Source organism: Apteryx rowi, unplaced genomic scaffold (assembly GCF_003343035.1).
Source record: "Apteryx rowi isolate R43461 unplaced genomic scaffold, aptRow1 scaffold_264, whole genome shotgun sequence".
Classification (NCBI taxonomy): Eukaryota; Metazoa; Chordata; class Aves; order Apterygiformes; family Apterygidae; genus Apteryx; species Apteryx rowi.
The window spans coordinates 1,151,457-1,166,461 of record NW_020449019.1 but is presented as its reverse complement, the minus strand read 5'-3'; the positions used below and the strand labels follow the sequence as shown (position 1 = coordinate 1,166,461).

The window sequence follows — 15,005 nt, the reverse complement described above, 5'->3', positions numbered from 1 at the left end:
CGGCGGCGGCGAGGAGCGGGCGCGGCGATGGAGGAGGCGGTAGGTGCCGTCGGGGAGCGCCCCCGCGGGCGCGGCCCTGCAGGGAGCGAGGGGGGAGTCCAGCCCCGGGGCGGGCCGGGGGTCGCTTGTGGGCCCGGGTCCGCCGCACTTCGAGGGGCGGAGGGGCCCCCGACCGTCCCGCCGGGGGGCCCCCGTGGGGCTGACGGAGCCCCCGTGCTGCCGCCGCCGGGCCCGGCAGCGGTGCCGGTGTCCGGAGCGGGGGCGCCACTCAGCCGGGCGGAGGGGGGAGGCGCGGCCGTCGGTTTTGGAGCCGTGTCTGTTGGGGGCTGGCGGGAGGGGCTGGAGACGCGGGGCCGGTCGTGGTGCGCACCGGCAGGCAGCGCCCCGAGGCGTCCTCTGTCGGGGGGCGTCGGGGCCGGGCCCGGCCCCAGAGCCGTCGGGGCGGCGTTGGCCGGCGCGGCTGCACCGCGATCTGCCGCGTTTGCGCCAGCTCCGCGGCAACGGGATCCTCCGGGAAGCGCAGCCGGCCGAGCGCGTGGCTCCGCCGGGCCTGGAGCCCCGATCCCGCCCTCCTGCATCTCCTCGGGGGAGCGCGTTGGCTCCGTGCCTAGGTGGTGTTTAGAGACCGTCAAGGTGATGTTAGCACCTAATCGGCTGGGGCTGTGCTCCCAGCTGGCCATGGACGGCTTTGCCTTGAGAGCCGGGCCCTGCCCTTCCCGAGGGCCTGGGTGTCTCCACACGCACCAGCTACCCGAGACCGGGGGGAAGGATGGCCCGAAGGGGCGGGCAGTAGCCTGGGCTGTGACCTAGTCCTGGAGCTGTGGTGGCGGGAGGCCTGGCTGCAGAGTGGCCAGAGTGGCTGGATGCAAAGCTGGTTTTTCTGCTCCCTCTCAGCAGAACTGACCAGCTTTAGGGTCCCCACCTCTATGCAAAAGTGTTTTCTCACCTTCAAGAAAGGCCAACACCTTGGAGAGAGAAAGCAGCCATTACCCGATGGTGCAAACAAAGATGCCTCAGGTTAAAATGTACCCAGACTGATAACTTTAACTTTAATCCCACTCAGTTTATGGCCTTCAGAGGCTCTAATGGGACCTTGCAACACTTAATGAGCTAAAACCTAATATTGTCACATAGGTGTTTTTTTTCAGTCCCTCCTTGAAGTTCTTGTGATCCCAAAGCCTGGGAAGATGCTGGCAGAGAAGACAGTTGGCTGTCTGGGGGTCCCAGCCTGACTGGGATCCCGTGTTAAGATGGGTCATCTTGGCTCTTTGCTCTAGCCCTTTTTTGCAATGCTGCAGGCTATTGAGCAGGTGCCTGTGTCTCTGCTTTCAAAGCTCCCATGGATATCTGTAGAGGAACTGTTGGTGTCCTTGTGCTCTACCAAAATCTCTGGAGTTGGCTGTTTCATGGGGAGCAGGCTCGGAGAGCACGCATAGAAGCTTTTAGGATGTACAGTGTGGGGAGCCCACTCAGGTTTCCCAGTGGGCCTTGCCTTAAGGGCAGAGCAGCTAAGCGTTTGCTCCTCCATGGCCAGCTGGTGGTAGGGCTTATGGTTGCTTCCTGGGGTTGGGATGCCCCTGGTTGGGAGGCTGAAAACTTTTTGCACAGAGCTGCACTAGCATCATCTGCCTTTGCAGACCTGGACTGACAGCATCAACCAAGCCAATAAGATGGCCCTGCTCGCCTGGGTGAAAGAAACTGGCATCAACCTGGTGCAGGTCAATGGGCAGAGGCGATATGGTGGCCCACCACCAGGTATGTGAAGGGCATCTTAGCACTGCTGTGCCCTGGGAGCAGGGCATGCCTGGGCACCTGGTGGGCATGGAGACTAAGCGGGTCTTGCCTACATGCACTGTGTCACTGTATGCCTGCAGGCTGGGTGGGTGACCCCCCACCAACGGGCTCGGAGGTGTTCATCGGGAAGTTGCCACAGGACATGTACGAGAACACGCTGATCCCCCTCTTCCAGAGCGTGGGGAAGCTCTACGAGTTTCGTCTCATGATGACGTTCAGTGGGCTCAACCGGGGCTTTGCCTATGCCAAGTACAGCAATCGGCGCAGTGCCACGATGGCGATCACTGCCCTCAACAACTTTGAGGTTCAGGAAGGCTGTGCCATCCTGGTGTGCAAGAGCATAGAGAAGTGTGAGCTGAGCATAGATGGCCTGGCCACCTCGCTGAGACGGAAGCACCTGGAGGCCATGCTGCAGGAGGCCGCCGAAGGCATCCTCAGCATCACCCTGTATCCCAGCCCTTACTGGAAACGGGCCCAGCTTGCTGTGCTGAAGTACAGCTCACACCGGGCTGCTGCCATGGCCAAGAAAAGCCTGATGGAAGGTACCGGGAGGCAAGTGGGAGGCTTGGTTGCTATGGGATGGTGCTGGGCCTTGTCTTCCTGGTGTCTCTAGGCAAGCACTGGCCCCAGCTCCAGGGCCAGCTGAGAGGTGACTTCAGCCTTGAGACATCCCCTGTCCTCTCCCCATGTTCCCTCTGAGACCAGTGGTCCTCCATGAGGCTGATCCCTGGCAGTCCTTGTGCAAATCGAGCAGTGCTGAGGGCATCTGGAGGTCCTCAGTCTAATTGCCTGCTCAGAGCAGGAACATCAGCAGTACTAGTCTGTGTCAGTTGGGGCTTTGGCCAAGTTTTGCAAACCCCATTGGTGGAGGCATTGCACCTCTCAGTGCCCTGTCCCAGGGCTCCACCACCCTCCTAAGGGACATGTTTCCCAAAGGTCCAGCCTGAACCTCTCAAGTCCCAGTTTGTGTCCACGTCCCCAAGTTTTATCTGCTCCAAATGAGAAGCGTTTGGTTCCGTCATCTTTGTGCCTGTCTCCGGGTAGTTGTAGGCTGTGTTTAAAAACACCCAGTCTTCACAGCCCTGTGCCCCAGCCTAGCTTGGCTGCAAAATGGAGCGGAGAAGCAGTACTCTGAAATGAGAGCTGGCCTGTGGCTGAGTGAGGTGTCGTGGAGGTGGGGGATCCTGTGTGGTTTATGCACTCTGGGTCAGAGTTAGACCAGCCCTTGGGTCACCATGCCAGGTGCTGGGGAACAGGAGGGGACAGTGTGATACTGGTGGCGCAGCCCGCGGTGCCTCTGTGAGGTAGAGGGCTGGTGCACAAGTGTCTCCTGCAAGCTGGGATATGTCTCTCACACAGGGAATACGAGGATCTGTGAGGAGGAGATGAGGGTGGACTGGCTGAAACCTGACCTGAAGCAGAAACTGCGATCCAGCGAGGAGAAGCCATCAGCCATCTGGGTGCCACGTGGCATGTCTCCAAGGAGTCCCAAGCAGGCGCAGGTGCCCCTGTCTCCAGTGTTGTGCAATGTGCTGGACCGTCTGGATGCCCTGTGCCGGAGGCGACGCCTGGGGACCCCCTTGTTCTTCACAAAGTGTGTCCAGGCGAACCCCAATGGGTGGCTGCAGTTCTGGTGTCAAGTGGTGATCCCGGCGTACCCGGTGCCCTTCAGTGGGTTCATGTGGGTCCGGCAGGACGTGCCGGGTGCCAGCGGGCATGACAAGGCAAAGGACGCACTGGCGCTGCAGGTGCTCAGGATACTAGGTGAGTCCTTACACAGAGCCAGCACAATACCCACCTCTCCCAATGTCTTGGAGGATCTCCTGGGCCTGTGGGAGTTTTGGGCTCCTTAGGGTAGGTTGGGACCCCATCTGGGAAGGAACAAGCCCAGCCTGGCAGGTCAGGCAGGGATTCCAGGCCAGAAACACTGCCAAAGCCCAGCCATATGTAACTCCAGGAGCTGCGAGCGTGGGGTGGGGTTCCTGGTTGGAAGTAGAGGCACGAGGAGCTAGGAGGAGGCTTTGGGGTGCCTCTGAGCTCTTGGCTTCCTGCAGCACCGCACAGAGCCTGATGCTCTCCTCTCTGTTACAGGATGCCAGCTGACCTAGGCAGTCGTCCCACCTGAATCGCGGGCCGAACATGAGCCGTCGGCCTGCTCGTCACCGGTCCGCAGGAGCGAGATGCAGGCCCAGCCGGGGATGCGGTCCTGTTTGTTTTGGTTTGAGTTTGTTTGAGTTTGAGAGCTGGCCCTGGAGGATGGAGGTGCTGTCGCAGTCTGTGACGGCTGCCCCGTCCTCAGCCAGCACTTGGTTCTGTTCTGTTCTTGGGGGTGTAGGTTTTACCCACCTGGTTTAGCCTTTCTTTAACTGGTTTGTGTTGCTCTGCTCTGGTGGGGAAGCCTGGTGTATGTCCTGGGAGAAGAGGAAACTGCTTGGAGGGACTCCTGGCAGTGGGTGAAGGCCAGGAAGGCTTAGGGGACCTCAAGGTCTGGCCTGGGAACATGGGCACTGTGCGTGGCCTTGGCTCTCCTCTGCTGGCATGCCTGGTATCTGAGGAGCAGCCTGGCTGATGGCATGAGGCATGATGTTCAAGATGGGGACAGGGCCATGCATGGGGACTGTCCTGGTAAAGGGGGTATGTCCCATTGGCTGGCAGAGCTGTTTTTTAACTAGGAGAGTGTCTGCAGGCTCTTGGAGATGTGGAGCTGTTTGTATCCCTGGTCTGCAAGGAAGCAGCAGTGGGGTTATCAGCTGTCTATGAATGAGTCCTCAGCACCAGGAGGACTGGCCGCAAGCCGGCCACTTGGTATTAAAGTATTCTGGAAGGTGCCCGTTGTGTCATGTCGTCTTTTGCCGCCGCAGTTTCTGTGGCCCCATGTGGCAGCTCAGCAGGTGGGATCTGAGCTCAGGATCTGCCTGGGCTCTGAGCCTTTACAACAGGGTGACAGCTAGTCCCTGGGCTCTCAGGTATTGGAGGCTTCTGAGGCCTTGGAGCAGCCTGTGAGGGCTTAGGTCCAAATGGGAAGATGGGACATTGCCTCCTGGTAGGATGGAGTGGCTCGCCATGAACTGGGGATCCCAGGGGAGAAACACTGGCTGTGCAAGGTGCTGCTTTGGGGAGGGGGAAGCTCCAGGCTGCGTCAGGATGTAGCTGAGTCCCTAAATCCTGGGGCTGCTGCAGATGCCCCCTGTAAGGTCTACTGAGATGCCATAAAGGATGGCGGTTTGGGGGTTACAATAAAGCCCCTTCAGCTTTCTAGGCTGGCCTCTAGGGAAGCTAGGCTGGCAAGACCCAGCAGCATCACCCACGTGGGCTGGTGGGCTGAGCGGACCACAAGATGGGAAAGAGCCTCTCACTGTGTCTCTTGGTGAGACCCAGAGCACTCAGGGTGCATACCAGAGTCCTCAGTGTGCTCTCTGGGTCACCTGGGATCCAGCTGTGTGTTTCTTGGTTTGCCCCCAAGGCTCACCGTGTGCCTTTTGGTGCCGCTGGAGCCCTCCATGTGCCTTTCAGTGCAACTCCAGTCCCTCTGTATGGCTTTCTGTGCACCAGAGCCCTCCATTTCATCTGCCCTCCCACTCCCTGAGGTGTCGTGATGCCCGTCGCTGTGCCCAAAGGCCCTGCCTATAAGGCCTTGCGCTCTTGGTGCCAGCCAGAGCCCTCCATGTGCCCTTTGGTTCCCTCAAAACCTCCCATGTGCTTTTCCATGCTCACTGTTGCCCTGCATTTGCCTTGTAGTGCCTGTCAGAGAGCTCTGTTTTGCTTTTGGTGTCCAACAGGAGCTCTCCAGTTTGCATTTGGTGCCATCCAGAGCCATCCATATCTCTACTAGGGTTGCCAAAAGCCCTCCACGTGCCCTTCAGTGACCCCAGAACTCTCCAGTCACCTTTCATTGCATCCCTGAGGCCTCTGTGTAGCTTCCATTCACTCCCCTAAAGCCCTCTGTGCCTTCTTGGGGCTTTTTGGTGCCTCCCAGAGCCCTAGGTGCTGCTGAGCTTCCTCCCCGTGCTTTCAGTATGACCCAGAGAGCTGTGTGTCTTCTGTTCTCCCCGCGTCCCTCTGAGCCTTTTGGTACATGCCACCACCTCCATGTGACTTTGAGAGTCTCTCAGAGCCCTTGGTTTGCTTTTGGAGTACCCTTCAGGCCCTGGTTTGCAATTTGGTGTGCCCTGCAGCCCCTAGTTTGCCTTTTCAAGCACGCCAGAGCTCCAGTTTGACTGCCTGAGCCCTTCGAGTACCTTTCAGAGCCCTCCAGAGCTTCTGTTTCTCTTCCAGAGAGCCTGCTGTGTGCCTTTGGGTGCAACCCAGAGCCCTCCATATGCTTTTTAGTTTCCCCTGGAGCCCTTGTTTTGCCTTAGGTTGCACCCCAGGATGCTCGGATTGCTTTCTGGAGTGCCTTCCTATCCCCACCCCTATGTTTGCCTTTTGGTGTGTCATTCCCCCCCCCCGCTGCAGCCCCCCGTTCACTTTTGGAAGGGCTGGCTGCCCAGGAGCTTCCTGGGGAGGGATCAGGGTTGTGAGTTTGCCCCAGGAGCTACAGCTTCCCAGCAGGCTGGGACAGAGCAGTTTCATTTCTCCCACAGCCTCCCCGTGCCCCAGGGATGATGGGTGGGCTGGGGAGCGCAGCTGGTGCTAGGTGGGAGGTTTGGCTCCAATCCTCCATGCAGCCATGTGAAATGTCCCCATGCTGAGAGCTGGGTGCTCTGGGGAGCTCTTCTAGGCTCCCCTGGCTCTGCCTTTGCTACTGCCAGTGACCCCCTCGGGGACCCCCTTGTTGCTGCTTGGGGTGAGCCAGCACAGGGCAGCTCCATGGCCACCGGCCTCAGGGACAGCGGGTTGAGCAGGACAGGGACACCTTGGTTCCTCCCATGGCTTTGTTAGCTCTGGGGTGCTCCTGGCAGGGTCACGTGCTCCTCGCTGGAGTTCCCCGATGGACTGCTGCTACCGAGGGCTTTGCTGGAGGGTTGGCTGGGAGGTGGCACCACTGTGCTTGGTGCCCAAGGGTGGCTCTGTTTGTCAGCAATCTAACAAAGTGGTGCTAAATATTGGGCTCCCCTCCTGTCCCCTTGCTCAGGGCTCCCATCAGGCTCTGGGAGCTGGGGGGGCTACGGGTGTCAGCGCAGCAGGATGAGCCCCCACCAGGGCTGCATGTGGGACTGAGCAGGGCTGGGCCCTGCCCCAGGATCGTCCCCCCATGGGCTGGGGTGGCAGCAGCCCCTGCCAGCTCATGCAGACCCAGGGTGTGGCAGGGAGGGCTGTGGGCAGCGTGGGGCAGGGACCGTCCCCCTGGTGCTCCCTGGGGTGGGCAAGAGGGAGTTTAGCTGTGGGGACAGAGCAGGGCTGGGCTGGGCTGGGCTGCCCCAGGGGCCCCCGCGAGCCCAGAGCCTGCCAGATGCTCCCTGGCTGAGGTTAGGGCAGACCCCAGGCAGCCAAAGCCAGAGGCTGCTTTGATGCCTACAGGACATGGTTTGGGGCCGCTATTGTAGTTATGTTACAAAAAGCTCTTCTGCACGGACACAAAGGAGCACAGAGGAACAATGGTGAGTTGGGGAACCCAAATAATACCCTGACTCAGCTCCTCCCAGGGCCATCACAGGAGAGCAATCCACTCATCAAAGGCTCAGCCCCAGTAACCCCTTCAGAGAAAGGATCTGGTCCCAGCCTCTGCAGGGCAGTCCCAGGACAGTCCCAGCAACCTAACAAAGTGGTGCGAAATACTGGGCTCCCCTCCTGTCCCCTTGCCCAGGGCCCCCAGCAGGCTCTGGGAGCTGGGGGTGCTACAGGTGTCATCGTGGCAGGATGGGTCCCCATCAGTGCTGGATGTGGGACTGAGTGGGGCTGGGCCCTGCCTCGGGGTCATCCCCCTGGCTGGGCTGGGCTGGACTGCTGGGGGACCTGGGGCTGTCCCCCAGCTGGGGCGAGGGCAGACCCCAGGTGTCCTCAGCCCTTGGGAGAAGAGTGCCGAAACCAAAGCCGGAGGCTGCTTTGCTGCCTGTGGGACGTGGTTTGGGGCCACCGTGTTGGGTTATGTATAAAAAGCTCCTCCACACAGACACAGAGGAGCACAGGAACAGTGGCAAGTGGGGGAACCCGAATAAGGCCCTGACCTGGCTCCTTCCAAGCCTCAAAGGCTCATCTCCACACACACACACACACACACACACACACACACACACACACCCCTGTGCCAGCACCCCCACACACTGTCCCCACTACCGGGGCTTTCTGATGTGCTCGATGGCCTCACAGTGCCCTTTTTGTCTCTGAGCAAATGGAGACTCTTTTGGGAAAAGCAGTGCTGTACGGCCCCGGCTCCAGGAGGGTTCCCCCCTCTGTGCCCAGCCAGACTTCCCTGATTTAGTTGAAGAGACTGAGCCAGCATCTCGTTTACTAACATTGCCGAGGCTGCAGGGAATCGCAGCCCCAGACGAAGCCATCTTCTCTTCAGTAGAAGTACTTACATTGTGTTCCCATGATGTCCTGGTGACAGGGAACGCTTCGGAGCCGCGATGGGAGGTGGGATTGGCCCAGCAAGTCACCCGGCTGGTGATGGCTGAACTTGGAGCTGGGGAGAGGCTGGTCTAGCCATGGGCCCTGTGGGGAAAGTGAAAGGCAGCATTTAAAGGAAACCTGAAGGCCAGGCCCGGAGAGGAGCTGGGGCTGGGAAACCAAGGGCTGCTAGCACACACTCAGCCCTGGCTCCGGCCAACTGCAGCAAACAGCTGTCACCCTGAGGTGGGCTTGCAGGGCCCCTGCTGGCCCCCGCATGGCTCAGCTGTGCCCCTCTCGGCCCAGGGAGTCATCCAGCATCCACATCAGCAAGTACCTGATGGACGAGGGTGCCCGCCTGCACATCTATGACCCCAAGGTGAAGAAGGAGCAGATCATGCAGGACCTGTCCCACTCCACTGCTTCAGCTGAGGATCCGGAGAGGGGTAGGGCCAGTGCTTGCCTGGGCTGGCCAGGACTGCAGGCCACTGATACTCCCCAGCCCCAAAGCCTGGCACAGATCCCTGGTGCCATCTCAGGCGCTGGCAGTTGTGTGCTAGGAGGTAGCATCCTGCTGTGCTTGTGCCGGTTCCTGTCTTGCAGGGCTTAGCCTGGTCTCCATTGCCGCAGACCCCTATGAAGCCTGTGACAATGCCCATGCCATTGTCATCTGCACCGAATGGGACATCTTCAAGGTAAGGTGCCCCAGCCTTGGTCATGCTGCTCAGAAAGACTCAGTGCCCTTGCGGCTACTCCGCTCGTGCATCAACTCCGCCACATTCCCCTTCCCCTTGTGGGACTGCTCGTTCCTCCTCCTTCAACTCTGATCCATGCCCTGGAGCCTCTAACCCTACAACCACCTCCACCCTGGCTGCGAGCCAAGACTTTCCAATGAGGGGGGCTAGAAGCCCCCTGGGAGGCCTGAGGCTGGAAGAGGCCACCACTTTCAGCCCCAATTCTCACTGTTGTGAGCTCCCCTTGTGTGTTGTTCCAGGAGCTGGACTATGAGCGAATCTACCAGGCCATGCTCAAGCCGGCATTTATCTTTGACGGCAGGAGGATCCTGGACAGTCTGCATGGCCGGCTGCAGCAGCTTGGCTTCCAGGTATGGTGTTGGTGCCAGCAGGGCTGCAACTGAGCCCAGCCTTGGTGCCTGGAGTACTGCCAGGCCTGAGGTGTGCTCAGGGCTGGTGGCCATGGGCTCTTGGTGATTTGTACTCCAGGTGGAGACCATCGGCAAGAGGATCAGCCAGCGCATCCCCTTCACTGCCAGCACCATTGCCCAGCTGGACCTCCAGGCTCCCCCCTTGAAGAAGGTGAAGATATGATATATCTGCAGATAACATCATAAGATACAGCTGGAGAGATGATGAGTCTGTATCTGATGGGTGCTGCTGACCATGGATAAGATGGGTGGTCTTCCTGGGGACAGGCACTCAGTCTCTCCAGGGGTCTCACCGAGGCTGGGCTGATGTCTCTCCATACTGTCATAATAAAGAGACTTTGCTGCTATATGAGCTGGGATCAGCCGGCCTCCAGCCCTGCTCCTTCTCCTGGTGGCTCATGATCCTGAGCCACACTAAGGCAGGATGCATCCCCACGGCCAGCCTAGCCCCTGTGCCAAGTGGAGCTGTGTGAAGCAAGGTGAGGGAGCCTACCTCCTCCTGCACGAGGGGAGAGCCCCATGCTCATGGGACCACTCTGGGGCCAGCCCCATCAGCCAGGGCCGTCATCCTTTCTTGCAGTGCCTCTGAGGCAGGATGCACTGGCTCAGGCCAGGGAGCTTTGGGGTTTGTTCCTTCCCCCAGAAAAACAGGAGAGGGAGACCCAGAGAGCCCCTGCTCCCTTTCTACCAGGACGCCCTTGCCCCATGGGGGACTCCCCAGCCAGTAGCCACAGGCCTCTGGCCACACAGGAGCTTGGGACCGATGTGGAGGGGGCTGAGCACCTGCCTGGGTTCAGGGCCCATTTCCCCATGCCCGAGGATGAGGGTGACACCTGAGAGGACCAGGTTCTCAGGCTTGAACGCCAGCTTCTGCAGGATCTTCTGCCTACTCCAGCCCAGCATCTCAATGGAGGCCGTGTGGGAGCAGTTCTGAATCTTGCCCAGCCCCCTCCCTGCCTCAGTGGCTTCCCGGGCTTTCTGGATGCAGGAGATTGCCCAGCTGAACTGCCCACCCTCCTCCTCACGTGCTCCTTTCTGGGACCAATGCGCCATCACAAACACCACATCTCGCGCCCCAGCCCCGTCCCCGTCCTGGGAGACAGCAGCCACAAGGGGAGGTGAGGGTAGCTCCGAAGGGTGGCAGCTGCCCCCGAGACCTCAGCCCCTGGCTAGCGGGACCCACCTGCACTGTGGGTTGGGACTGGAGCCCTGCAGGCTGTGCTGAGGCCACGGTCCCTGTGCCAGTGCTGCTGCGCCTGCAGGTCTCTCCAGAGAGCCGAGGCAGGGGAGCTGCTCGGAGGCCAGCACCCAGGTGAGGCCACGCTGTCCCGGTGCGGGCGCTGCCAGGGCTGGCATGCCCATGCGGCTGCCTCACAGCCCCGGCCCTGAGCTGCACCCCGGGAACCGCTCTCAATTCGCCTGCATGTGCGCGAAATGTGGTGTGCGTGGGGTTTGCGATGGCACAAGCCCTGCTCCAGGGCCGTGGGGTGTCTGTTCAGCCCTGCTGACTTGTGTGTCCCTCCTGGGACTGTCCTGGTGTCCCTGCTGTGTTCCTCCTGCCCTCCCCGGGGCCCTGCTGGGAAGAGGGTCACAGAGGGGTGGTGTGTGGGGCTGATGTGTGGGGCCCCAGCAGATGCTCAGCTGAAGCAGTGGAGTGGGACAGGTCCTGCATGATCTGCTCCTTCTTCACCTTGGGGTCATAGATGTGCAGGCGGGCACCCTCGTCCATCAGGTACTTGCTGATGTGGATGCTGGATGACTCCCTGGGCCGAGAGGGGCACAGCTGAGCCATGCGGGGGCCAGCAGGGGCCCTGCAAGCCCACCTCAGGGTGACAGCTGTTTGCTGCAGTTGGCCGGAGCCAGGGCTGAGTGTGTGCTAGCAGCCCTTGGTTTCCCAGCCCCAGCTCCTCTCCGGGCCTGGCCTTCAGGTTTCCTTTAAATGCTGCCTTTCACTTTCCCCACAGGGCCCATGGCTAGACCAGCCTCTCCCCAGCTCCAAGTTCAGCCATCACCAGCCGGGTGACTTGCTGGGCCAATCCCACCTCCCATCGTGGCTCTGAAGCGTTCCCTGTCACCAGGACATCACGGGAACACAATGTAAGTACGTTTACTGCTGCTCTGAGGTGGAGCTGCAGACAGCAGGACACTCATCACAGCTGTTTGAACAACTGCAGGTAGGGGAATGGCCTGGCTCGGATACTCCCCCACTCCTGCCCAGCACGTACCTCGTGTCCCCTGTGTCCTTTTTGAATGCGAAGCCCAACAGTGCGATCTTCTTGTCCGTGACAGTGTTGAAGAGGCAGCTGACAATACGGGCGGCAAACCGCCGGCGCTGATATTCGTTGAGCTCAATCACCTGGTGGGAGGTGTTGTGGCAGGTCAGGCCAGATGCTGTGCCCTGGCCCAGCAGTTGCGGTGAGAGCCAGCTCCTGGAGCAGGATTCCAACCCCAACCCTGGCTGAGACAGGACCCTGGCCAGGCCTTACCTGCTGCCAGTACTGAGCCACTTCAGGCAAGTTGAGAGCCTCACAGAGATAGACCAGGTTGAGGACATCTTTCTGGAAACAGCTGCCCCCAAAACCTGCTCTGACAGAGCACCACGGTCAGAGAGTGCCAGCTGGACACCCTAAAGGTTCCCTTGGATAGGGGGTAGCTGCAAACCTCCTCCTTCACCCCAGCACTAGGAGAGGCAGATGACAAGCTGGGACAAGCCAGGGGGACACCAGGGCTGATAAGGGACAAGCAAGCTACCAGGTAGATGTGTCTCATCAGTCTAGATGAGATGTCCCAGCCTGGATGCCAGTGCAGACCCAGGGATCTTCCTCATGCTTCCTGGGGCAGAGGAGCAGGAACCCCCTGGGCACAGCACAGTGGGCCCCAGAGGGCTGCAGTCACCCACTGGGGCAGAGGGTGTAGGACTCACCTACGCTGGCCTGGAGGAAGCGGTTGCCAATGCGCTGGTCTGTGCCAATGGCGTGGGCCACTTCCTCCACATCAGCCCCTGTCACCTCACACAGGGCGCTGATGGAGTTAATGCTGCTGATCCTCTGGGCCAGGAATGCGTTGGCAGCCTGGGCAAAAGGGATACATGGGACCTTCGCCTGCATCTCCTGGGCCAGCTTGGGAATGGGAGCACGTACCAGCTTGGAGAGCTCTGAAGACCACGTGTTGGTAGTGATGATGCGGGTTTTGGGCACCCAGCGCACATAGATGCTGCTGAGGGTTTCAATCGCCCTCTGCCCCTCAGGCGTCTCGTCACCACCAATGAGGACACGGTCAGGGTTCTTCAGGTCGGAGATGGCCGTGCCTTCAGCCAAGAACTCGGGGTTTGACAGGACCTGTGGGGATGAGACTGCGTGGGTGTGGAACATCATTGTAACCCCACACGCCCCTTTCTTCCAGTTCTTGCTGTCCCTGATCTAGCAATGAGATATGGGGGCCTCCCCTCTGATACCACATCTTCCTGTGCTCCCCAGCCACCCTCTAACTTGTGATCTCCCAGGATATCTAGCACACGATGGCACTGGGAGTGAGGGCTCTGCTCCAGCATGCTGCCCACCCATGCTGTACCTGGAAGGACAGGTCAGATTTGGTGTTGGCACTGAAGATCCGCTGGATGCTCTCAGCTGCTCGCACAGGCACTGTGCTCTTTTCCACCACAATCTTGTAGCCTGTGGCTACCTGGGCGATGCGCCGGGCACAAGCCTCGATGTACTTCAGATCAGCCGCCCGGCCCTTGCCGAGCCCAAAGGTCTTGGTGGGAGTGTTCACCTGTTGGGAGAGCCAACATGTCAGGAGAGTTGAGTGGCCACAGCAGTCGGAAAAAAAGGAGGTCCGTCTGTCACCAAGACCCAAGGAGAGGCACACAGCATGGGGCAGGTCTTAGCCATGGGCTGCCCTCCCCACTTACTGATATGAAGATGATATCAGCCTCTCTCACTGCCTTGTCGATGTCAGTTGAGAAGAAGAGGTTGATGCCACGCTGGGCCTCCACCACCTCCTGCAGGCCGGGCTGCAAAGGAAAGGGACAGGCACAGGCCCCTGAGAACAGGGATGCATGGCGGAGAGCTGGGTACCACCTGCTGAGTACCCATCAGCACTCAGAGCCACACTTTTGGGGAAGCTGCTGAAGAAGGGGAACAGCAGGTCCCCAATAGCCAGGCACATCATGTTACCCTACGCAGACACTGGGCTCTGCTAAAACACGGCATGCGAAGGGCTGTGGTGGAGGGGTACTGGACTGAGGCAACCCTCCCCGGAGAAGCCTGCCTGCCTGGCAGGGCCTCACCTCGAAGATGGGCAGCTGGTCTGAATTCCAGGCCTGAATACGCTCCTCATTGACATCCACCACAGTGACGGCAATTTCTGGGCACATTTGGGCGATGACACTGCATGTGGGCCCCCCCACGTAGCCAGCCCCAATGCAGCAAATGCGCTTCACAGGCCCCATGGTCCCAGGGCTGGCCAGAGCCCAGAGGGCAGGACTCACCGATACCTAGGGGAAACAGCCCGGGAGCCATGCCGTGGATTAGTCCAGGGCAACTGCCCCTCTGTAGGGCCAGTGGCCCTCTCCATCCACGTCTGGGGCAGTGGGACTGAGATGAGTACATGGCAGGTTGCCTAGCTCCAGGGAGATCAGTGTTCCTGCTGTTTGCCAAGAGCTCCATGCTTGGCGGGGGAGGCTCCCACGCTGATTTATGGGATTTTAAATCCCATGGATGTAATGCAGCCTGCAGGCTCTTCCGGGTCACACAGTGCCACACGAAAGCGGTCCCCTTCCCCTGCCTCGGTCCAGGCTGCCAGGGCGCCCCTGCACCTACAGCCACTGCCTCTAGCAAGGCCTCGAGGCCAACGCACACCCTGCCGGCAAGGACGAACCGGTGAGCGCAGGTGGCAGTGCTGCCCGGTGCAGGGCTACGGGGGAACGTGGCAACGACCTGGGCAGTCCAAGCAGCTCTGCCAGCACTCAGCACTTACAAACCCCTGCACTGAGTCTGCTGAGCCTCAGGCGATGGCGACCACTAGCTCGGGGCAACTTCAGCGCAGCGGAGCCCATGTAACATGGCCAGTAGGTTCAATGTCCCCATGCCACGTGGGGCTGGAGGTGCTGCAGCCAGCAGGCAGGTGCTGTTGGGCACCCAGGGCTGGGGTGGGTTAATGCACCCCCCCGCTCCATCCCTCAGTGGAGGGAGAGAAAAAAGAAGTTTCCTCACGAAATCAGTCTTTTTCAAACACACCTGATGTCTAGGTTAATTAATGAATGACGCTTGACATCTCTGCCCCGGGCAGTGGTGTGGGGGCAGCTGGTGGCTCACGGGGGAGCACCGGGCGAGCAGGACACCATCCCAGGGCTGGGCAGGCCCGCGGGGAAGGGCTGGATCTGGCGGCCAGCGCTGCCTGTGCCGGGCACCCCGACACCCTGCAGCACCCCACGTCACACACCCCCGGGCCCTGCACCTCTGGGGCTGGGAGCCCTGGCCCAGGGCCCCCCTCGCCAGCGACCCCCAGCCACGTCCCCTTGTCCCTGGGCCCCCCCACACCGGAAACCCCCAGCCAC

At 60.3% G+C, this 15,005-nt stretch overlaps 3 protein-coding genes across 5 annotated transcripts in view; 2 read left to right on the top strand and 1 right to left on the bottom strand.

Annotated features, from left to right (window-relative positions):
• The window catches only part of DND1 (DND microRNA-mediated repression inhibitor 1), a 5,229-nt gene extending 607 nt beyond the window's left edge, over positions 1–4,622 (top strand). The window contains exons 1-5 of one of the 2 annotated variants that reach the window (XM_026067866.1): positions 13–39; positions 1,638–1,755; positions 1,875–2,336; positions 3,154–3,558; positions 3,886–4,622. In XM_026067866.1, coding sequence (XP_025923651.1) covers positions 28–39; positions 1,638–1,755; positions 1,875–2,336; positions 3,154–3,558; positions 3,886–3,902 — 1,014 coding nt within the window. In that variant the 5' untranslated portion in view covers positions 13–27 and the 3' untranslated portion in view covers positions 3,903–4,622. Of the gene's footprint in view, positions 1–12; positions 40–1,637; positions 1,756–1,874; positions 2,337–3,153; positions 3,559–3,885 lie in introns of those variants that run through there. The other variant, XM_026067868.1, reaches the window with a different exon arrangement.
• A 3,938-nt stretch (positions 4,623–8,560) lies between these two features.
• On the top strand, positions 8,561–9,800 carry LOC112967124 (UDP-glucose 6-dehydrogenase-like). The gene is made up of 4 exons (XM_026067907.1): positions 8,561–8,729; positions 8,887–8,978; positions 9,278–9,388; positions 9,507–9,800. The coding sequence occupies exons 1-4, from the start codon at positions 8,561–8,563 to the stop codon at positions 9,609–9,611; spliced, it is 477 nt and encodes a 158-aa protein (XP_025923692.1). The 3' UTR covers positions 9,612–9,800.
• Positions 9,801–10,779: 979 nt separating this feature from the next.
• The window catches only part of LOC112967103 (UDP-glucose 6-dehydrogenase-like), a 4,909-nt gene continuing 683 nt past the window's right edge, over positions 10,780–15,005 (bottom strand). Inside the window, exons 2-9 of one of the 2 annotated variants that reach the window (XM_026067875.1) lie at positions 13,737–13,943; positions 13,359–13,460; positions 13,019–13,219; positions 12,589–12,786; positions 12,372–12,519; positions 11,935–12,029; positions 11,674–11,804; positions 10,780–11,211 (exon numbers count right to left, since the gene is read on the bottom strand). In XM_026067875.1, the coding sequence (XP_025923660.1) occupies positions 11,037–11,211; positions 11,674–11,804; positions 11,935–12,029; positions 12,372–12,519; positions 12,589–12,786; positions 13,019–13,219; positions 13,359–13,460; positions 13,737–13,898 (1,212 nt within the window). In that variant the 5' untranslated portion in view covers positions 13,899–13,943 and the 3' untranslated portion in view covers positions 10,780–11,036. Of the gene's footprint in view, positions 11,212–11,673; positions 11,805–11,934; positions 12,030–12,371; positions 12,787–13,018; positions 13,220–13,358; positions 13,461–13,736; positions 13,944–15,005 lie in introns of both variants that reach the window. The other variant, XM_026067874.1, reaches the window with a different exon arrangement.

Bases quoted from the DNA above. Each gene is read 5' to 3' on its own strand.
- LOC112967124 (XM_026067907.1), top strand. From the start codon at position 8,561: ATGGCTCAGCTGTGCCCCTCTCGGCCCAGGGAGTCATCCAGCATCCAC. The intron at 8,730-8,886 runs GTAGGGCCAGTG...CCTGTCTTGCAG, and splicing joins AGCTGAGGATCCGGAGAGGG to GGCTTAGCCTGGTCTCCATT. The intron at 9,389-9,506 runs GTATGGTGTTGG...TTTGTACTCCAG, and splicing joins TGCAGCAGCTTGGCTTCCAG to GTGGAGACCATCGGCAAGAG.